The following is a 22,831-nucleotide window of genomic DNA, read 5'->3' as shown; positions in this document are numbered from 1 at the left end:
AAACAGTTTAGGGGCAGGGAGGGGAAATGATTCTCATGTGGCCATCTGAAAGGAGATGGGAATGGGCTGGGAGCAGGAAAACAAGATTCATTAAGAACTAATGACTCTTGGCCGGAGCAGTGGCTCACACCTGTAGTCCCACCAGTTTGGGAGGCCAAGGCAGGCAGATCACTTGAGCCCAGGAGATCAAGGCTAAAATGAGCCATGATTGTGCCACTGCACTCCAGTCTGAGCCATGGAGTGAGACCCTGGCTCTAAAAAAAAAAAAGAAAAGAAAAGAAAGGCCAATTGATTCTTGTGTAAGGAATTAAAAAGGAGGAGGAATTAATTCAAGTCTTTGTATTTTTGTTTTTTTGTTTTGTTTGTTTTTTTGAGATGGAGTCTCGCTCTGTTGCCTAGGCTGGAGTGCAGTGGCGCAATCTCAGCTCAATGCAATCTCCACCCACTGGGTTCAAGCAATTCTCCTGCCTCAGCCTCCCTAGTAGCTGAAATTACAAGTGTGTGCTACCATGCCCAGCTAATTTTTGTATTTTTAGTAGAGATGGGCTTTTAGCATGTTGGCCAGGCTGGTCTCAAACTCCTGGCCTCAAGTGATCCACCTGTCTTGGTCTCCCAAAGTGCTGGGATTATACTGGCCAAATTCAGGTCTTTGAAGTTGCTTTTATTTAGTAAAACCTGATCATCAGTCTTTAGTTGCTACTTCTTCTGTTTTATAAACTAAGCCCATCTTAGGTTGTAGGCTCTTCTCCAGTATCCCCTCTTTTATGGTATGTGTTATAATCTATACTTACTTGAGCTAATTAACATTTACCCTTGAGTATCAATTATACAGTCAAATAGTTGTTTTTTGATTTTGTTTGTTCGTTTGTTTGTTTGAGACGGAGTCTTGAAGTGTCACTCAAGCTAGAGTGCAGTGGCGTAATCTTGGCTCACTGCAACCTCCATATTTCAGGTTCAAGTGAGTCTCCTGCCTCAGCCTCCCAAGTAGCTGGGATTACAGGCGCCTGCCACCATGCCCAGTTAATTTTTTGTATTTTTAGTAGAGATGAGATTTCACTATGTTGGTCAGACTGACCTCGTGATATGCCTGCCTTGGCCTTCCAAAGTGCTGGAATTATAGGCATGAGCCACCATGCCCGGCCCAAATAAATAGTTTTTAATTGGCTTGATATTTTCCTCTTCTCGTTTTGATTTTGTTTAACCTGTACCTCTGTGACTGAGCAGTTCTTTTTTCACCTCTGGCCTGTAGGTATATAGAAGTGTTCTGCTGAAAAGTATTCCAAGAGAAGTTGTGGCATATAATAAAAATATAAATGATGACTTTGAAATGATAGATTGTGGTAAGTTATCCAATTTAACATGCTATATGTAAAACACATTGGATCACACTGTACATAATATAGTGAGTATCAGACAACATGGAAATGTGAATCCTGAGGAGGTAAGATGGACAATACACGCATGTTTTGAAAACAAGTAAGTTTGAGATTAGAATGTGCTGGTGTAGTGTATTAAAACCATTATTTTGTCCCCGGTTAATTGTGTTTTGGAAGAAGTTTTCTAGTCTATTTATACATGTTAATGAAACACATAAAACATAAAAGAACACATAAAAGAAACTTAATAAAATTCTAAAATCTGAATGACAGAAGATAGCTGACAGTAATCTTCTTGAGGAGTCTACTAACAAAATGTCCTGTTCAGGTGGGGCGTGGTGGCTCACACCTGTAATCCCAGCCCTTTGGGACGCCGAGGCGGGCAGATCACTTGAGGTCGCAAGTTTGAGACCAGCCTGACCAACATGGAGAAGCTTCATCTCTACTAAAAATACAAAATTAGCCAGGCGTGGTGGCACATTCCTGTAATCCCAGCTACTCGGGAAGCTAAGGCAGGAGAATTGCTTGAACCCAGGAGCCAGAGGTTGCAGTGAGCCGAGATTGCACCATTGCATTCCAGCCTGGGCAACAAGAGCAAAACTCTGTCTCAAAAAAAAAAGACAAACAAAAAAGACAAAACATCCTGTTCATATAAGTATTATGTATAGGTAATTCTGCTACCACAGGCAAGAATGCACCCTCTTGCCACTGTCATGCTAAAACTTCAGGCACCAATTATCTTTTTTTCAAAGAAAGGAAAATCAAATGTTTAGTTTTTATACAACTATTCCGCCTACCTCCTTTCCCTTGTCTCATCTTTCCATGTATTTAAAGTATAAGTAATACATACATGTGTATATAGATACTGTGATTTTTTTTTCTTTTCAGACAGAGTTTTGTTCTGTCACCTACACTGGAGTGCAGTGGCATGATCATGACTCACTACAGCATTGACCTGCCAGGCTTAAGCAATCCTCCCACCTCAGCCTCCTGAGTAGCTGGAACTACAGGCATGTGCCACCACCCTGGCTAATTTTTATATTTTTTGTAGAGACAGGTTTTTGCCATGTTTGCTCAGGCTGATCTCAAAATCGTGAATTCAAGTGATCCACTCACCTCAGCCTCCCAAAGTAGTGAGTTTACAGTCATGAGCCACATGCCAAGCCTAGGTACTGTGATTTCCTCAGTCCCACAGTGTGAGACATTTAGGTCATTTTCCCTTCCTCTTCCCTTTCTCCTTCCCCTCCCTTCCCCTTTTTTTCTTTTCTTTTCTTTTGTGAGACAGGATCTCACTTTGTTACCCAGGCAGGACTGCAGTGACGAAATCATGACTCACAGCAACCTTGACTTCGGGACTCATTCCATCTCAGTCTTTCTGCCACACCCGACTAATTTTTTGTAGAGGTTCGATTTTGCCATGATGCCCAGGCTGGTCTCCACCTCCTGGGCTCAAGCAGTCTACGCACCTCAGCCTCCCAAAGTGTTGACATGACAGGTGTGAGCCACCATGCCTGGCCAAGTTGCTTCTAGTTACGCACAGCTCTGTGATGATCATCATTTGTAGCTTAATCTTTAGGCCTAATTATCTTTAGGATAAATTCTTTTTTTTTGAGACAGAGTCCCGCACTGTCGCCCAGGCTGTAGTACAGTGGCGCAATCTCGGCTCACTGCAATCTCCGCCTCCCAAGTTCAAGCGATTCTCCTGCCTCAGCCTCCCAAGTAGCTGGGACTACAGGCATGTGCCATGACACCCAGCTACTTTTTTTGTATTTTTAGTAGGGACGGGGTTTCACCATGCTGGCCAGGATGGTCTCAGTCTCCTGACCTCATGATCCGCACACCTCAGCCTCCCAAAGTGCTGGGATTACAGGTGTGAGCCATAGCACCTGGCAGGATAAATTCTTAAGAGAAAATTTGCTGAATTAAAACAGATTTTTTAATTACAAAAATATCGAGACTGGGCACAATGGCTCATGCCTGTAAACCCCGTACTTTGGGAGGCTGAGACGGGTGGATCACCTGAGGTCAGGAGTTTGAGACCACCCTGGCCAACATGGTGAAACCCCCGTCTCTAAAAAAAAAACAAGAAATTTTTTAAAAAAGAAAAATAAAAATTCAAAAATATCCATAATCATTATGGTGTCCATTGGGATATAAACTTTTTTTTTTTTTTTTGAGACAGAGTCCCACTCTGTCACCAGGCTGGAGTGCAGTGGTGCAATCTCAGCTCACTGCAACCTCCACCTCCTGGGTTCAAGCAATTCTTCTGCCTCAACCTCCCGAGTAGTTGGGACTATAGGCGCGCACCACCACACCCAGCTAATTTTTGTATTTTTAGTAGAAACGGGGTTTCACCATGTTGGCCTGGATGGTCTTGATCTCTTGACCTTGTGATCTGCCTGCCTCAGCTTCCCAAAGTGCTGAGATTACAGGCGTGAGCCACCGTGCCCGGCCGGGTGTAAACTTTTAACATTTCATTCCCCAAAAAGATCGTTTAATAATGTCCTATAATCTGACTCCATTTGAGGATAATAGGCCAAACTCAATTTTTTTTATGTAAGTGTATTATTCTGGAGCCTTTTCAAGGCAATGAGGAGTACATAAGATAGTAACCCTGGCCGGCTGGAGTGGCTTACACCTGTAATCCCAGCATTTTGGGAGGCCGAGGTGGGTGGATCACCTGAGGTTGGGAGTTTGAGACCAGCCTGGCCAACATGGTGAAATCCTGTCTCTACTAAAAATACAAAAATTAGCTGGACGTGGTGGTGAGCGCCTGTAATCCCAGCCACTCAGGAGGCTGAGGCAGGAGAATTGCTTGAACCCAGCAGGTGGAGGTTACAGTCAGCCAAGATCATGCCACTGCACCCCAACCTGGGTGACAGAATGAGACTCCATCTCAAAAAAAAAAGGCCAGGCTCAGTGGCTTATGCCTGTAGTAATCCCAGCACTTTGGGAGGCGCATGGATCACGAGATCAGGAGTTCAAGACCAGCCTGGCCAAGATGGTGAAACCCCGTCTCTACTAAAAATACAAAAATTAGCCAGGTGCAGTGGCAGGTGTCTGTAATCCCAGCTACTTAGGAGGCTGAGGCAGGAGAATCGCTTGAGCCCAGGTGGTAGAAGTTGCAGTGAGCCGAGATCACGGCACTGCACTCCAGCCTGGGTGACAGAGTGAGACTCCGTCTTAAAAACAAAAACAAAAAAACAGACAGTAACCCTGACAAACTATTAAAAAGGCTTTTTCTGTATCTGTTATACATGTTGCTTGCCTATCCAGAACGGTTTTTCTGTTCCTACAAAACAAAACATCAGAGGTCAGCTAGAAAGCTGTGGATCCCTTGCCTGTTTTGTGTTTTTTCTATGAGAAACTAACTCCTAGCAAGTATCTGAGATAAAAGAGCAGCGAAGTTCTAGAGAGTAGAAGTAAGCAAAAGATAATAGATGATGTTTTTCGTTTTGTTTTCTTTTTGATAAGTATCTGCCAGAGAAGCTTGAGGTAACTGAAGTTTTGCCACTTCCTGTATATATAGTTTTCAGATAAAATTCTGCTACACAATTTTTTGTTTTTTTTGAGACACAGTCTTGCTCTTGTCGCCCAGGCTGGAGTACAATGGCACGATCTCAGCTCACTGTAACCTCTGCCTTCCGGGTTCAAGTGATTCACCTGCCTCAGCCTCCTGAGTAGCTGGGATTACAGACACCTGCCACCACACCCAGCTAATTTTTGTATGTTTAGTAGAGATAGCGTTTTGCCATGTTGTCCAAGCTGATCTTGAACTCTGACCTCAGGTGATCCGCCTGCCTCAGCCTCTAAAAGTACTGGGATTACAGACGTGAGCCACTACACTCTGCCTTACATACAGTTATTAACTAGATATTTATTAGCAAGTAAGCAAAAAACCATTGTTACAGATCCTGTACAGTGGTGATGGCACAGGGCAGGGAAAATATTCAGTGATAATGAACTCAGGAATTCTGGCACTCAAAAAGAGAGTGATAAAATCCCAGCACTTTGGGAGGCCAAACCAGGAGGATTGCTTGAACCCAAGAGTTCAAGACCAGTGTGGGTAACATAGTGAGAGCCCATTGCTACAAAACATTTAAAAAATTAGGGCCAGGTGTGGTGGTTCATGCCTGTAATCCAAGCACTTTGGGAGGCCAAGGTGGGTGGATTGCAAGGTAGGGAGTTTGAGGCCAGACTGGCCAATATGGTAAAACCCTGTATCTACTAAAATTACAAAAATTAGCTGGCATGGTGGCAGGTTCCTGTAGTCCCAGCTATTCAGGAGGCTGAGGCAGGAAAATTGCTTGAATCCAGGAGATGGAGGTTGCAGTGAGCTGAGATCAAGGCATTGCACTCCCAATCTGGGTGACAGAGGGAGGGACTGTCTCGAAAAAAAAAAAAAAAAATTTTTTTTTTAATTTTAAAAATTAGCCACTTGTGGTGGTGGATGCCTATAGGCCAAGCTACTCAGGAGGCTGAATTGGGGATGTTGGCTTAAGCCCAGGATGTCAAGGCTGCACTGAGCCATCCATGATCTTGTCACTGTACTCCAGACAGAGCAAGATCCTGTCTCAAAAAAAAAGAAGAAAAAAAGAAAAAAACAAAAGATAAAAGTTATATAGGAAGATACACAGTCAAACAAGTCTATATTCAGATAAGTCACCTTCCAGTTCTTGGAGCTTTGGCTGGATGCTATGACCTAGACTTGGACACACCAAAGAATACCAACGTAGGAACAGTTCTGGTTCTATAAACAAATTCATTATGGGTGGTAAAATAACTACTGTTTAAAAAGCACACACATACAGTTTGTGTATACTATGCAGTAAGTTCAGATGTCCCATTTCTCTGTCTGACTACCACCCATAGAAGAGATTTGCTAAAGAACAGGTGCCAAGATTTCAAATGCAGGATCCAGTCAACCTTAAAGCTAGCATCAAGCAAATACCATGGATCAGAATTCAGGGCTGGACATGGGATTTCTCAGAGCTTTTAGCCTTACATTATCACCCCTAAGAGTAAAGCTGAGAGACTTTTCATCCCTTTCATGCTATTGAGGGTAGTGTCTCAAATATTTTAACCAAGCTGCTTATCTTAAATACTTCTTATTTCTTGAACATAAGCTCATTTTTGGCATTAGTCACACTTAATAAACATTCACTATTTTCTTTTTTTTTTTTTTTTTTTCTTTTTTGAGACAAAGTTTTGCTTTTGTTGCCCAGGCTGGAGTGCGATGGCACAATCTCAGCTCACTGCAACCTTTGCCTCCTGGGTTCAATTGATTGTCCTGCCTCAGCCTTCTAAGTAGCTGGGATTACAGGCATGCACCATCACGCCTGGCTAATTTTGTGTTTTTAGTAGAGACGGGGTTTCTCCATGTTGGTCAGGCTGGTCTTGAACTTCCAACCTCAGGTCATCCGCCCACCTCGGCCTCCCAAAGTGCTGGGATTACAGGCATGAGCCACTGCACTTGGCCAACATTCACTGTTTTCATCAGTAAAGACCCATTTCTGGCCGGGCATGGTGTCTCACACCTGTAATTCCAACATTTTGGGAGGGTGAGGTGGGCAGATCACTTGAGGTCAAGAGTTCAAGACCCATCTGGCCAACATGGTAAAACCCCATCTTTACTAAAAATACAAAGATTAGCTGGGCATGGTGGTGCATGCCTGTAATCCCTGCTATTGGGGAGCCTGAGGCAGGAGAATTGCTTGAACCCGGGAGGCAGAGGTTACAGTGAGCTGAGACTGTGCCACTGCATTCCAGCCTAGACAACAGAGCAACACTCCATCTTAAAAAAAAAAAAAAAAAAAAAAATTCTGACCTTGAGTATGTTAATGAGCAAACCATTGGTCATTGATTGAGATATGCCTAACAGAAACTGTTGTAGTGAAGAATGAATTTCCTGATTAAAACACCAGCTCTCTCCTCATAGGCCATGCATTCTTCGATATCGTGTTAGCAGACCACCCAAGACTTGCAGTCTTGATTAGAATACTTGTGAGACCCAGATTATAGCTTAACCTAAGTAACACAGACATAACACTGTACTCAACTGTTTGTAGTTAATTGAAAACTTAATATTACTTCCTTAGAAACTTGTTTTAAGGATTAAAAATAATTATATTTAGGCTAGATGTGGTGGCTCATGCTTGTAATCCCAGCACTTTGGAAGGCTGAGGCAGGAGGATCCCTTGAGCCCAGGAATTAAAGACCAGCATGGGCAACACAATGAAAAAAATGAAAATAAAAAATTAGCTGGGCGTGGTGGCTCACACCTGTAGTCCCTACTACTTGGGAGGCTGAGGCAGGAAGGTCATTTGAGTCCAGGAATTTGAGATTATAGTGAACTATGATCGCACCACTGTGCTCCAGCCTGGGTGATAGAGCAAGATCTTGTCTCAAAAAAAAATAATAAATAAATATATATATATATAAAATTATATGTATATGTATGTATGTTGTATATATATATACACACACACACACACACACAGTCATGCGCCATATAATGACATTTCAATGATGGCCCACATATACAACAGTGGTCTTATAAGATTATAATGCTATATTTTTACTATACCTTTTCTATGTTTAGATATATTTAGATGCACAAATACTTGCCATTGTAATATATTGCCTGCATTATTCAGTATAGTAACATGCTGTACAGGTTTATAACTTAGGAGCAATATGCTCTACCATCCAGCCTAGGTGTGTAGTTGGCCATGTAATCTAGGTTTGTGTAAGTATACTCTATGATAGTCTCATGACAAAATCATTTCAACAAAGCATTTCTGAGAAGATAGCCCATCATTATGCAATACACAACTATGTATACACATACACATATATATAATATTTAGTAGAAGGCTTGTTCATAGTAAATCCTCAGTAATAGCTGTTATTATTTATAAGCTATTTTATACAATAAATAAGCTATATATACAATATCTATAAGCTATTATATACAATATCAAATTTATTGTATTTTGTTAATGAGTATGGCTTTTTTTTTAACTAGAGATGGGACCTCAGTATGTTGCCCAGACTGGTCTCGAACTCTTGGGCTCAAGTAATCCTCCCACCTCGGCCTCCCAAAGTGCTGGAATTACAGGCATAAGCCACCACACCTGGCTGAGTTGGTTTTTTTTTTTTCTTTAGTTTTTTTTTAATTTTAGAGATGAGATCTTGCTCTGTTGCCTAGGCTGGAGTGTAGTTGGGCAATCATAGCTGACTGCAACCTTGATTTCGTGGGTTCAAGCAATCCTCTCATCTCAGCCTCCTGAGTAGCTAGGGCTAAAGGCGCATGCCACCACACCTAGTTAATTTTTAAATTTTTTTATAGAGACAGGGTTTCACCGCACCCAGCCTCCCACAATTTTAAATGTTTGGTACATTCAAATAAAGTGTAGTTCTTTACCTTCCTTAAATATTAACAACTGGAATCGGAATGACACAGAAATATGAAGACACTACAGTTTCTGTCTCAAGAAATTTCTTATCCAAGGAGGACATTAAATAATTTTAGGCCATGTATCATCACTAATGTCTGTAATCCCAGCACTTTGGGAGGCCAAGGTGGGAGGATCACTTGAGCCCAGGAATTAGAGGCCAGCCTAGACAACATAGGGAGACCCTGTCTCTATAAAAGGTTAAAAAAAAAAAAAAAAGCCTGGTGTAGCAGCATGCAACTGTAGTCCCAGCTACTCAGGAGGCTGAGGCAAGAGGATCAAGAACCTGTCATAAAACCAGAACAAAAGAAATAATTTTAATTGATCCATATAATGAGAATAACCTAGGATAGCTGTTACCAAGTCAGTATGCTTTGGAATACTGGGGAACAGTGTTTCCCAGAATGGTAGTATAAGTGTTTTGGAGGAAGAGAGAGACTATACATAAAAAATTGGGAAGTATGGAATTAAAGTAAACATGTAAGTTATTTCTTTTTTCCCAACTGCAGTACTTCTCAGAGCCCTATACTAACATGCATTCTGAATTTCCAATATTACATACAACATTTCCTCAACTTTATTTAACCACATAGCTCCCCTCCTTCCCCAGTCAAGATCGTTTAAAAATAACAGAAGTGGGCTGGGTACGGTAGCTCACGCCTGTAATCTCAGCACTTTGGGAGGCCGAGGTGGGCGGATCATGAGGTCAGGAGTTGGAGACCAGTTTGGCCAACATAGTGAAACCTCGTCTCTACTAAAAATACAAAAAATTAGCCAGGCGTGGTGGCATGTGCCTATAATCCCAGCTACTCGGGAGGTTGAGGCAGGAGAATCACTTGAACCCAGGAGGCAGAGGTTGCAGTGAGCCAAGATCACTCCACTACACTCCCACCCAGGCAACATTGCGAGACTTCGTCTCAAAAAATACATAAATAAATAAATAAATAAAAATAACAGAAGTAAAGAAGATATCCAAATTAGGACTGAGATCCCCTGGGGCTATTTGGCCTTTGAACCAAGTTTGAGTTTTCTGGTTTTCCTAAAGTGAAGGCATGTTTCTACCTAGGTTCTCAAATTTTGCAGTATGGTGAGAATGAGAGCTTTCTTCGTATATATGCTAAATTCTTTTTAATTGGCAGTGGTTTTCTTAGCTCTTCTAAACACATGGTTCTTGTATATACAGGTAGGTGATAGTTTGTAATACTCTGTAATACTCTTCCTCCCCAAAAAATAGTAGGACAAAGTTCTGCCTGGTTTCACAAGCTATCCCAGAGTTGTACCAATAAATAGGAAACTGTTGGGGCAAGCTATCATTTTACAACTGAGGGTGCTCACTAAAATCTGAACATTGGTTCCTGATCAGGGTTCCTGTTGTACGTGGTATAATAAGGCTCTTAGAACACCTGTTACCTACCATGTATTTGCAGAGAAATAAACCTAATTCATTTTGCTTTTTCCTTAACCTCTCAGGATATGCTTTACCTTTTAGAATCTTTCCACCTTTCTCAAAGAGCCAAGAAGAAATATCTACAGTCCCTTTTGTTATCTGAAGCTGGGGTTTGCCACTGCCTCCCATACTGTAGAACTTAGCTAAACACCAGCCCAAAGCTGTTGTCCCTCTAAGAGCCACCAGTGACAGTAAGCTCAAAAGCTGTGGTTGTGAAAACTTTCTGAAGTGGCATCTAGAGAAAAGAGCACCACCTTCAGTTCATATGTTTGCATTTCTCTAGATTCCAATTTGACTTATAAGTAATACAGATGGATTTCTGAACCTTCTGTAAAAATACTGATTTCTCTACGTAAAGATTTGTGGGATTTTCTTAATATTGTAGAAAGGTAATTTAAATCACCAACTTGTATATTAAAGTATGCTTTGTGGCTGGGCACTGTGGCTCTCGCCTGTAATCTCAGCACTTTGGGAGGCTGAGGCAGGGGATCACTTGAGCCCAGGAGTTGGAAACCATCCTGGGAAACATGGCAAAACCCCATCTCTACTAAAAATTAAAATTAAACAACCAGTCATGGTGATGCATGCTTATAGTCCCAGCTACTCAGGAGGGTGAGATGGGAGGACACTTAAACCCAGGAGATCAGGGCTGCAATGAGCCAAGATTGTACCACTGCACTGCAGCCTGGGTGACAAAGTGAGACCCTGTCTCAAAAATAAAAAAGTAAACTATGCTTTGTATCACAACTTTGCATTCTTTTTAACAGACTTGGAAGATGCTGCAAAAACACCTGACTGTTCCGATGGACCAGTGAAAGAGGAAAGAGGTGATCTTATAAAATTTTACAATACAATATATGTAGGAAGAGTGAAGTCATTTGCACTGAAATACGACTTGTCGAATCAGGACCATGTGGTATGTTTTATGTTTTACTATTTTATTATTGTTTGCCGTCATAGTTGGATTACGCTGAGTTTATTTTGCTAGATAAATATGTCAAAGTTTAAAGCCCCACTAATATATATATAGGAGAAAATTACTAGCAATTAATCAGAGCATGACTAGTAACTTCATTAAGGCTATGGTACAACAGATAGCAGAGAAAATCATGGGATTTTTTTTTTTTTTTTTTTTTTTGAGACAGGTCTCACTCTCCCCCAGGCTAGAGTACAGTGGCGCAATCTCAGCCCACTGCAACCTTTGCTTCCAGGACTCAAGTGATCCTCCCACCTCAGCTTCCCGAGTAGCTGGTACTACAGGCGCGTGCTACCACATCCAGCTAATTTTTTTTGTATTTTTAGTAGATATTGGGTTTCCCCATGTTGGCCAGGCTGGTCTCGAACTCCTGGACTCAAGTGATTTACCCACCTCAGCCTCCCAAAGTGATGGGATTACAGGCATGAACCACCACACCTGGCATAAATTTTAGCTGTACTGTGATTATGTTGCTAGAAATTCTGTATACATATGGGTAATAACTTGATGGGAACATGAATATTAACAGTTAATTTGGTAATTTTTTTCTGTTGTTTTCTGTTTCTCTTGTTATATTGTGAGATTAATGTTTTTCTCAAGATAAAGACAAAAGGAGCTGGGCACAGTGGCTCATGCCTGTAATCCCAGCACTTTGGGAGGCCAAGGTGAGGGGATCACCTGAGGTTAGGAGTTCGAGACCAGCCTGGCCAACATGGTAAAACCTGTCTCTACTAAAAATACAAAAGTTAGCTGGGCATGGTGGTGGGCACCTATAATCCCAGCTACTTGAGAGGCTGAGACAGGAGAATCATCACTTGAGCCTGGGAGGCAGAGGTTGCAGTGAGCCAAGATTGTGCCATTGCACTCCAGCCTGGGCAACAAGAACAAGACTTCATCTCAAAAAAAAAAAAAAAAAAAAAAAAGACAAAAGGAAGTAGATAGGCCTGGATTACCAAAATTACCAAATTAATTGTTTTAATGAATATTACACAACTACTCAGGAGCTAAGGTAGGAGGATCGCTTGGGCCCAGGAGGTCAAGGCTGCAGTGAGCCACAATCACACCACTGCACTGCAACAGAGTGAGACCCTGTCTCAAAAAAAAAAGAAAGAAAAGAAAGAGGGCTGTAGCTGAAGCTGCATCCAGCCAGCCAATAGCTGTGTGTATGTATCTGTGTGCATCTCTACATTTCTGTTCTTCCTCTTTTCAAGGAATATGGCCTGTGACTATCCTCAGAGGTCAAAACTGTTCATCCTACTCCATCAGTTTCACTTCCTGTCTGTCATGTGCTATACCCTGAATATCTCTACCATCTTAATTTATTTCAATTATACAGGATATTAAAGAAAAATTAAATCCTTGCTCACCAACTTATTTCTAAATCTTTTCTATTTCCATATGAAGTCTTTCCCATTTCATTAACAGATTTTTTCCATGTTGGAATCATCCTGCTGGCTTATAGAATTCTCTGCCTCTCTCTATTATCTCTCCTACTGCTTTGGTTGTGGAAGGTGTGTTTGTGGAGAGAGACTGTTATAGCAAGTGTTAGAAGATTAGTTACTCTTTGTCTCTACTTTCTGAGCATGAATATGACATTCTGATGCTCGTGGCTTACCTCCTGGCATCTTGTCCAGGATTTTTTTTTTTCTTTCGAGACAGAGTCTCACTCTGTCATCCAGGGAGGAGTGCAGTGACACAATCTCAACTCACTGCAACCTCCATCTCCTGGGTTCAAACAATTCTTGTGCTCAGCCTCCCAAGTAGCTGGGACTACAGGCACACACCACCATGCCTGGCTAACTTTTATATTTTTAGGAGTTACTCAGGAGGCTGTAGTGGTGTTTTGCCATGTTGTCCAGGCTGTTCTCCAACTCCTGTCCTCAAGTGATCTGAGCACCTTGGCCTCCCAAAGTGCTAGGATTATAGGAGTAGGCCACTGCGCCCTGCTCCAGAATTCTTTTTTTTCTTTTTTTTTTTTTTTTTTTTAAGTCAGAGTGTCATTCTGTCACGCAGGCTGGAGTGCAGTGGCACAACCTGGGTTCACTGCCACACCTCTCCCTCCTGGGTTCAAGTGATTCTAGTGCCTCAGCCTCCCAAATAGCTCAGATTACAGGCATGTGCCACCATGCCCAGCTAATTTTTGCATTTTTAGTAGAGATAGCACAGCATTTCACCCTGTTGGCCAGGCTGGTCTCTGTGAGCCACCATGCCTGGCCAGAATTCTTTTTTTTTTTTTTGAAATGGAGTCTTGCTCAGTCACCCAGTCTGGAGTGCAATAGCATGATCTCAGCTCACTGCAGCCTCCACCTCCCGGGTTCAAGCAATTCTTCTGCCTCAGCCTGCTGATTAGCTTGGATTACATGTGCATTCCACCACACCCGGCTAATTTTCATATTATTAGTAGAGATGGGGTTTCACCATGTTGGTCAGGCTGGTCTTGAACTCCTGACCTTGTGATCCACCTGCCTCAGCCTGACAAAGTGCTAGGATTACAAGCATGAGCCACCACGCCCTGCCAGAATTCTTAATACTAGTTATAGGACATCCTGAAAGATTCAGGAAAATAAATTCGGGTTTATCTGTTGTTGTTAAAGAAAAACGATGTAGGCCGGGCGCGGTGGCTCAAGCCTGTAATCCCAGCACTTTGGGAGGCCGAGGCGGGTGGGTCACGAGGTCAAGAGATCAAGACCATCCTGGTCAACATGGTGAAACCCCGTCTCTACTAAAAATACAAAAATTAGCTGGGCACGGTGGCGCGTGCCTGTAATCCCAGCTACTCAAGAGGCTGAGGCAGGAGAATTGCCTGAACCCAGGAGGCGGAGGTTGTGGTGAGCCGAGATCGTGCCATTGCACTCCAGCCTGGGTAACAAGAGCGAAACTCCGTCTAAAAAAAAAAAGAAAAAGAAAAACGAAGTAAAAAAGTAAAAAAAACAAGAAGTAATGGATTTTTTTTTTTTTTTTTTTTTGCTTTTCTCAGCCATAAGTGAGCTTTTACAGTATAACTGAGTCCTAACTAGGAATTACCATAAGAATAAAAATATGAGATTCAAAAACAAAGAAACACTTTTATCTAAAAATCTGACTTTTGGGTTATTTTAGATGGATGTTCCACCACTCTCTCCTTTTCCTCATATTAAACAACAGCCAGGCTCACCGCGCCGCATTTCCCAACAGCACTCCATTTATATTTCCCCTCACAAGAATGGGTCAGGCCTTACACCAAGAAGTGCTCTGCTGTACAAGTTCAATGGTAGCCCTTCTAAGGTAAGGTGATACAGGCTTTACTCCAAAGCAACTTACATACATACATAGGTTAAAAGTTAGATTTCAGATTAACAGTCAGCAATTGTTAATCTTGCCTCTTTTTTTTTTTTTTGGCCAAGTTACTACTGTGCTAACAAAATATGAACTGCTAACTATGGCATGTCTCCTCTCATCAAGATCAGTGTCTTCAGTTTGAGGTAGTTTAATCCATTACTATTGACATGGTCTTTGTGGAGTTCACTTTGAAAGTCCCCAGCATGTTTCTCTGTTCAAGCAAGATCTTGAGACGGGACCAGTAAGGCAACACTTGCACGTGGTCAGACATGGGGGATGATGTCAAGTTTAAAGAAAGGTGTTGGAAGTCAAAGTGCATTTATTGGACGGTAACCAGGAAAACGTCTGAAAACAGAAGCCTCCTCTTATATGCATAGACAACTCTGTGATTATCTCCATCCTTATCCCTGTTCAACAATGATACGTGATAGACATGATTGCTGTTTTCACATACTTCATGGACTATCAAGCAGATATGTTCAGTATGTCTCCAGAAGTCAGAATCAGTATAAACTGGAAGAAATTGTAGTGGGGCACATTGTAACTCAGTCCAAATACAGTGGCTGCTTCTTAACTCATTACTTTCTTATTCAGTTACACAGATACCTATAGAGTTCCTACTATACTTGATAAAGTTGACTAGGATAATATACCTGACTGGGCACAGTGGCTCAAGCCTATAATCCTAGCACTTTGGGAGGCCAAGGCAGGAGGATTGAGCCCAAGAGTTGAAGGGCAACATAGCAGGCCACCATCTCTACAAAAAAAATTTTTTTTTTTTTTATAGCAAACACTGGTATAGCATTTACTGTATTTCAGGCAGTATTCTAAGAGCTGTACACATACCAACACATTTAATTGTCACAACAAACCTATAAAACCCATTTTTCAAATGGAGAGACTGAGACACAAGTAGGTAAGTAACTTGCCTAACATCACAAAACTGAGAGTGGAACAGACAGAATTTGAGCCCAGGCAGCTGTACTCTTAACTACTGTTCAATAACAAAAAAAAATTTTTTTTTTTTTTTTAGACGGAGTTTCCCTCTTGTTACCCAGGCTGGAGTGCAATGGCGCAATCTCGGCTCACCGCAACCTCCACCTCCTGGGTTCAGGCAATTCTCCTGCCTCAGCCTCCTGAGTAGCTGGGATTACAGGCACACGCCACCATGCCCAGCTAATTTTTTGTATTTTTAGTAGAGACAGGGTTTCACCATGTTGACCAGGATGGTCTCGATATCTTGACCTCGTGATCCACCCGCCTTGGCCTCCCAAAGTACTGGGATTACAGGCGTGAGCCACCATGCCCGGCCCAAAAAAATTTTTAAAGCAAAACAATTATCTGGGTTTGGTGAAATGCATCTATAGTCCCAGCTACTCAGGAGGCTGAGGTGGGAAAATCATTTGAGCCCTGGAGGCTACAGTGAGCTGTGATTGCACCACTGCACTCCAACCTGGGTGACAGAGTGGAACCCTGTCTCAAAAAACAAAAAGATTCACTTCTTCACGGACTTACATTTCTTCCTTTTGCAAATTTATTTCCCATAAGGATGTTCAGAAGAGATTGCTGCATGGAATCAAAGATTGACTTGACTTATAAGACAGTGATTCTGAAATCATGAATCAGAATCACCTGGGGAGCTTGTTGAATGCAGATACCTGTCCCACAGACCTTGTGAATAACAAATCACTAGCTAGCAGGTCTAGGACTCTGTGACAAGCTCCCTATAATTGTTATATACATGGATTTCAAGAACCACTTCTCTGTGACCTTGTTACTCAGAGTATGGTTCATGGACCAGCAACATCAGGATCACCTGGGAGCTTGTGAGAATTCCAGAATCTCAGGCCCTACACCAGCCCTACTAATTTTGAATCTGCAGGTTAACAAGATCTCTAAATGATTAGTAAGCGCATTAAAGGTTGAAAAGCAGCTAGGCGAGGTGGCTTACACTTGTAATCCTAGCACTTTGGGAGGCCAAGGGGGAAGGATTGCTTGAGTGCAGGCGTTCAAGACCAGCCTGGGCAACGTGGCGAAACCCCGTCTTTGCTAAAAATACAAAAAATTGGTCAGACATGGTGGCTCACGCCTGTAATCCCAGCACTTTGAGAGGCCGAGGCAAGTGGATCACCTGAGGTTGGGAGTTCGAGACCAGCCTGACCAATATGGTGAAACCCCATTTCTACTAAAACTACAAAAAAATAGCCAGGCATGGTGGCACACACCTGTAATCCCAACTAGGGAGGCTAAGGCAGGAGAATCACTTGAATCCAGGAGGCGGAAGTTGCAGGTGAGCCAAGATTGTGCCCTGCACTCCAGCCTAGGCAACAACAAAAAAAAATTCTAGGTGCTTCTGCTGCTTCTAGTCTGGGTACTACACATTGAGAACTACTGTTCTACAGTAAATTCAAATTTTTTTTTTTTGAGACAGGGCCTCATTCTGTTGCCCAGGCAGAAGTACGGTGGCATGATCACTGCTCACTGCAGCCTCAACCTCCCCAGGCTCAGGTAATGCTCCCACCTTAACCTCCTGAGTAGCTGGAACTACAGGCACAAGCCACCACACCTGGCTAATTTTTGTATTTTTTGTAGAGACTGGGTTTGCCCTGTTGCCCAGGCTCGTGTTGAACTCCTGGCCTCAAGTGATCAAACCATCTTGGCCTCTCAAAGTGCTGGTATTATAAGCCACTACACCTGGCCTTAAATCTGATTTTTTAAACATCTGAAAAGATTAGTTCTAGCCATCCCTTATTAGGTTGTTCTAAGTTTAAAAAAGAATTGTTATCCCATTGTTAAGATTTGGATAGAGGATAGAGTGCAGGAAAAAACAATTAACTTGGTTGTTTGCTGCCATTTCCCTTTCCTTTTATTCACACACTTTCTGTTTCTGTACAGAGTTTGAAAGATATCAACAACATGATAAGGCAAGGTGAGCAGAGAACCAAGAAGCGAGCAATAGCCATCGATAGTGATGCAGAATCCCCTGCCAAACGCGCCTGTCAAGAAAATGATGATGTTTTACTGAAACGACTACAGAATGTTGTCAGTGAGAGAGCAAGTCATTAATGTTGTTGTTGTTTCTGTGATAAAAGCACTTTCAGATTGTTCTGTAGAAAGTTGGAGCTCTGTCCTTCAAACCTTTTAGGCCCTATAGATGGTAAATATCACTGGGTTATAAAAAAAAATTGCACAAAAATTATATGCTTTTAACATCCAAAATATAGTTGACAGAGATGTATTTTAAGTTGGATTGGAAAGGAATATTTTAAGTGCCTTTTAAAAATATTAATAGTCAAGGAATTTTTTTTTAATGTGTGCTCCTTGGGTTAGTTTTCAAGATGAAATAAGGAGAAACCCTGTAACTTTTTAGCTGTCTTTTAAAAATAAATGTCTCCTTCTTCTGTGTTTTGTAATATGAGGATAAATAATCTACTTTTGGTAAGCATGCTTTCAGATTTTGTATTCTCAATTTAATATTGAAGGAGGGAGTTGGTTCCCAGAGTACCTGAGCCAGAGGGTGATGTACCAGCCTGTCTCTGGCCCACTGTGGTAATTCCACATCCAGGTGCCACCACCATTCAGGGTTGTCTCACCCCTTCTCATGCCTTTTCTCTCCTTGAGCATAAGCAGATTCGTACCTGAGCCCCAGTGCTACCCTTGTCCTTGCTTTCAAGCCCTAAGCCATATTAGCCTGATGTTACAACCCAATAAATGGGGCACTTTCTTCTTTTGTAAACTATCGTTTTGGTTTCTATGACATTAACTTAATCATACATGATTACATTAACTCATGTAGTTCTCAAAATTGGCAGCTGCTTCTCAACCCAGTAGAATAAAATTCAGTTAGTTATTAAAAGCTAAATTTCCTATTAGTAAGGTAACATCATGATGATGTGTGGTATACTATTTTTCAGATCGTACTGTCAGTCATGTCTAATTGAGTCCCTAAGAATATTTGAAACCGTTTAAAAAACCGCATAAATATCATCTCATGCCTCATAATTCTAATATATTGAATACATCAGTAAAGCAGCTGCTTATTACTTCCCCCGGCTTTGTTCTCAATATTATTAGTGCATCATGAGTTTCCTGCTAGTGTTTGACCATTGGATACTCCTGAAGATGTTTTCCAGTACTAGGGATGTAGCTTTCCAAAATATTACCTCTTTAACATTTACTTTTTCTAATATGTGTCCAGAATCCAGAAGACATGGATAAGCCATTCATCGTTTATTTTGAGAAGTTTTATCAAATATTTATGTTTCTAACTGCAAACCTTAATTTTTGAAAGGCACAATGTTTAACTCGCCTGTCTTTAACCAGGCTAGTTTAAAACAGTCTAAGATTTGGCTGTCACTAATTAGTATTCTCAAGAATTTTATTTTTCTATTTTAAGAAGAAAAGGGATTTTGGTCACATTTTGCTTGTAAATGAAAATTACATCCTCATTCTTTGTGTAGTATCTACACATTGTTATAAGCCAAATAACAAAGTCTGTCTTGAATCCTTGTACATATTTGTATGTTGTCATAACTGTTGTATCATTTTTATCTTCATTATTGTGCAAAATGTAAATAAGCATTTGTACATTGACTGTATAAGAAACCCTGGGCTGGGTGCTGTGACTCATGCCTATAATCCCAATACTTGGGAGGCCGAGGGAGGAGGATTGCTTCAGTCCAGGAGTTCAAGACCAACTTGGGCAACATAGTGAGCCCTCATCTGTACAGAAAAATTTAAAAATTAGTTGGGCATGGTGGCATGTGCCTGTAGTCCCAGCTACTCAGGAGACTGACATGAGAGGATCACTTGAGGCCGGGAGATTGAGGCTGCAGTGAGCTGTGATTGCACCACTACACTCCATCCTAGGTGAGAGGGCGAGACCCTGTCTCAGAAAAGAAAAAAAAAAAAGAAATTCTGGACATGTTTTTATCAGTTTTCAGGACTTAGTATCAATGTACATAAAATGGCTAATAAAAATTGGAATTGAGATTATTGAAAAAACTATTTTCTGTATGACTAGAAGCAATTGCACAGCCATCTAAAATCTGTCTTTAAATATCTACTTATGTCTTTAAATTTTCTTAGTATAACTTAATGTTCCTGTGGTTTCCAGGGTCTAGGGGGAAAATGAAAAATAACTGGATATAGAGTTTTTTGGGGGGGAGTGATAAAACTGTTTTGGAACTTGATATAGGTGGTATAGTTGCATAACATTGTGAATTTACTAAATGCCACTGTATGGTACACTTTAAAATGGTTAATTTTGTGTTACGTAAATTTCACCTTAATTTTTTTTTTTAAGTCTTAGATACTGTATTAGTCTGTTTTCACACTGCTGATGAAGACATACCCAAGACTGGGAAGAAAAAGAGATTTAATGGACTTACAGTTCCACATGGCTGGGAGGCCTCACAATCATGGTGAAAGGCAAGGAAGAGCAAGTCATATCTTACATGGATAGTGGCAGACAAAGAGAGAGCTTATGCAGGGAAACTCCCATTTTTAAAAGAATCAGATCTTGTGAAACACATTCACTATCACGAGAACCGCCCAGGAAAGACCCGTCCCCACAATTCAGTCACCTCCCACTAGGTTCCTCCAACGACACACAGGAATTGTGGGAGTTACAATTCAAAATGAGATTTGAGTGGGGACACAGCCGAACCATATCATTCTACCCCTGGCTCCTCCCAAATCTCATGTCCTCACATTTCAAAACCAGTCATGCCTTCCTAACAGCCCCCAAAGTCTTAACTTGTTTCAGCATTAACCTAAAAGTCCACAGTTCAACATCTCATCGGAGGCAGTCAGTTCAATCTATGAGCCTATAAAATCAAAGGCAAGTAAGATACTTCCTAGCGACAATGGGGGCACAACACTGGGTAAATACAGCCATTTCAAATGAGAAAAATTGGCCAAAACAAAGGGGCTACAGGCCCCATGCAAGTCTGAAATCCAGCAGGGCAGTGAAATCATAAAGCTCCAAAATGATCTCTTTTGACTCCATGTTTCACATCCAGGTCATGCTGTTGCAAGAGATGGGTTCCCATGGTCTTGGGCAGCTCCACCTCTGTGGTTTTGCAGGGTACAGCCTCCCTCCCGGCTGCTTTCACAGACTGGCATTGAGTGTCCGCAACTTTTCCAGGCACATGGTGCAAGTTGTCAGTGGATCTACCATTCTGGGGTCTGAAGGACAGTGGCCCTCTTCTCACTGCTCCACTAGGCGGTGCCCCAGTAGGGTCTCTGTGGTGCCTCCAACCCTACATTTCTTTTTCACACTGCCCTAGCAGAGGTTCTCCATGAGAGCCGTGCCCCTACAGCAAACTTTTGCCTGGACATCTAGGCATTTTCATACACCCTCTGAAATCTAGACAGAGGTTCCCAAACCTCAGTTCTTGATCTCTGTGCACTCACAGGCTCAACACCACATGGAAGCTGCCAAGGCTTGAGGCTTGCACCTTCTGAAGCCATGGCCCTTTCAGTCATGGCAGGAGTAGCTGGGACGTAGGGTACCAAGTCCCTAGGCTGCAACCATCACGGACCCTGGACCCAGCCCAAACCACTTTTTCCTCTTAGGTCTCCAGGCCTGTGATGGAAGGGGCTGCGATGAAGATCTCTAACATGCCCTGGAGACATTTTCCCCATTGTCTTGGTGATTAACATTCAGCTCCTCGTTGGTTATGCAAATTTCTGCAGCCAGCTTGAATTTCTCCTAGAAAATTGGATTTTCTTTTCTATCACATTGACAGTCTGCAAATTTTCTGAACTTTTATGCTCTGCTTCTCTTATAAAACTGAATGTCAGCCAGGCATAGTGGCTCACACCTGTAATCTCAGCACTTTGGGAGGCTGAGGTGGGCAGATCACCTGAGGTCAGGAGTTCAAGACCAGCGTGACCAACATGGCGAGACCCCATCTCTAAAAAAAAAAATGCCTTTAATAGCACCCAAGTCACATCTTAAATGCTTTGCTGCTTAGAAGTTTCTTTCACCAGATACCTTAACTCATCTCTCTGAAGATCAAAGTTCTACAAATCTCTAGGGCAGGGGCAAAATGCTGCCAGTCTCTTTGCTAAAATATAACAAAAGTCACCTTTACTCCAGTTCACAATTTCCTCATCTCAATCTGAGATCACCTCAGCCTGGATTTCATTGTCAATATCATCAGCATTTTCATCAAAGCCATTCAGCAAGTCTCTAGGAAATTCCAAACTATCTCATGTTTTCCTGTCTTCTTCTGAGCCCTCCAAACTGTTCCAACCTCTGCCTGTTACTCAATTCCAAAGTCACTTTCACATATCTGGTATCTTTTTGAGTAGCACCCCACTTCTGGTACCAATTTACTGTATTAGTCCATTTTCATGCTGCTGATAAAGACATACCCGAGACTAGAAAGTAAAAGGTTTAATGGACTTACAGTTTCACATGGCTGGGGAGGCCTCACAATCATGGCAAAAGGCATCACATCTTACATGGATGGTGGCAGGCAAAGAGAGAGCTCATGCAGGAAAACTGTTTTTAAAACTGTCAGATCTCATGAGATGCATTCACTGTCATGACAACAGCCCAGGAAAGACTCACCCCCATAATTTAATCACCTCCCACCGGGTTCCTTTCACAACATGTGGGAATTGTGGGAGTTACAATTCAAAATGAAATTTCGATGGGGACACAGCCAAACCATATCAGATACATATGAAGAAACAGGATTATTTCAAGGCCTTGGAATGAACATGTGGACTACGTTATGATAGTTAATTAAGGAAAAGGCTCATTTTTGGAGTGATTTCAAGGTGTATTTCTCCACATGAGACCTACAGCTTAAAAATTCTTTTTTCTTTTTTTTTTTTGAGATGGAGTTTCACTCTAGTTACCCAGGCTGGAGTGCAATGGCGCGATCTTGGCTCACCACAACCTCTGTCTCCTGGGTTCAGGCAATTCTCCTATCTCAGCCTCCTGAGTAGCTGGGATTACAGGCACGCACCACCATGCCCAGCTAATTTTTTGTATTTTTAGTAAGAGACGGGGTTTCACTATGTTGACCAGGATGGTCTCGATCTCTTGACCTCGTGATCCACCCGCCTCGGCCTCCTAAAGTGCTGGGATTACATTTTTTGGTTTTTTTTGAGACAATGTCTCCCACTTGTTGCCCAGACTAGAGTGCAATGGCATGATCTTGGCTCACTGAAACCTCCTCCTTGGTTCAAGCAATTCTCCTGCTTTAGCCTCCCAAGCAGTTGGGATTATGGGTGCACA

General features: G+C 42.0%; 1 protein-coding gene across 5 annotated transcripts in view; it reads left to right on the top strand.

The window, feature by feature from the left end:
* Window positions 1-19,566, top strand: part of RBL1 (RB transcriptional corepressor like 1) — an 83,092-nt gene extending 63,526 nt beyond the window's left edge. The window contains exons 18-22 of one of the 5 annotated variants that reach the window (XM_064382402.1): window positions 1,250-1,340; window positions 11,048-11,196; window positions 14,356-14,520; window positions 17,002-17,082; window positions 17,470-19,566. In XM_064382402.1, the coding sequence (XP_064238472.1) occupies window positions 1,250-1,340; window positions 11,048-11,196; window positions 14,356-14,520; window positions 17,002-17,082; window positions 17,470-17,640 (657 nt within the window). In that variant the 3' untranslated portion in view covers window positions 17,641-19,566. The remainder of the gene's footprint in view (window positions 1-1,249; window positions 1,341-11,047; window positions 11,197-14,355; window positions 14,521-17,001; window positions 17,083-17,469) is intronic. The other 4 variants (XM_064382403.1, XM_012455055.2, XM_064382405.1 and 1 more) reach the window with 4 other exon arrangements.
* Window positions 19,567-22,831: the final 3,265 nt, after the last annotated feature.

This window comes from Aotus nancymaae, unplaced genomic scaffold (genome assembly GCF_030222135.1).
Source record: "Aotus nancymaae isolate 86718 unplaced genomic scaffold, 86718_ANA_hifiasm-v0.15.2.pri h1tg000029l, whole genome shotgun sequence".
Classification (NCBI taxonomy): domain Eukaryota; kingdom Metazoa; phylum Chordata; class Mammalia; order Primates; family Aotidae; genus Aotus; species Aotus nancymaae.
This window is presented reverse-complemented; position numbering and strand designations above follow the sequence as displayed.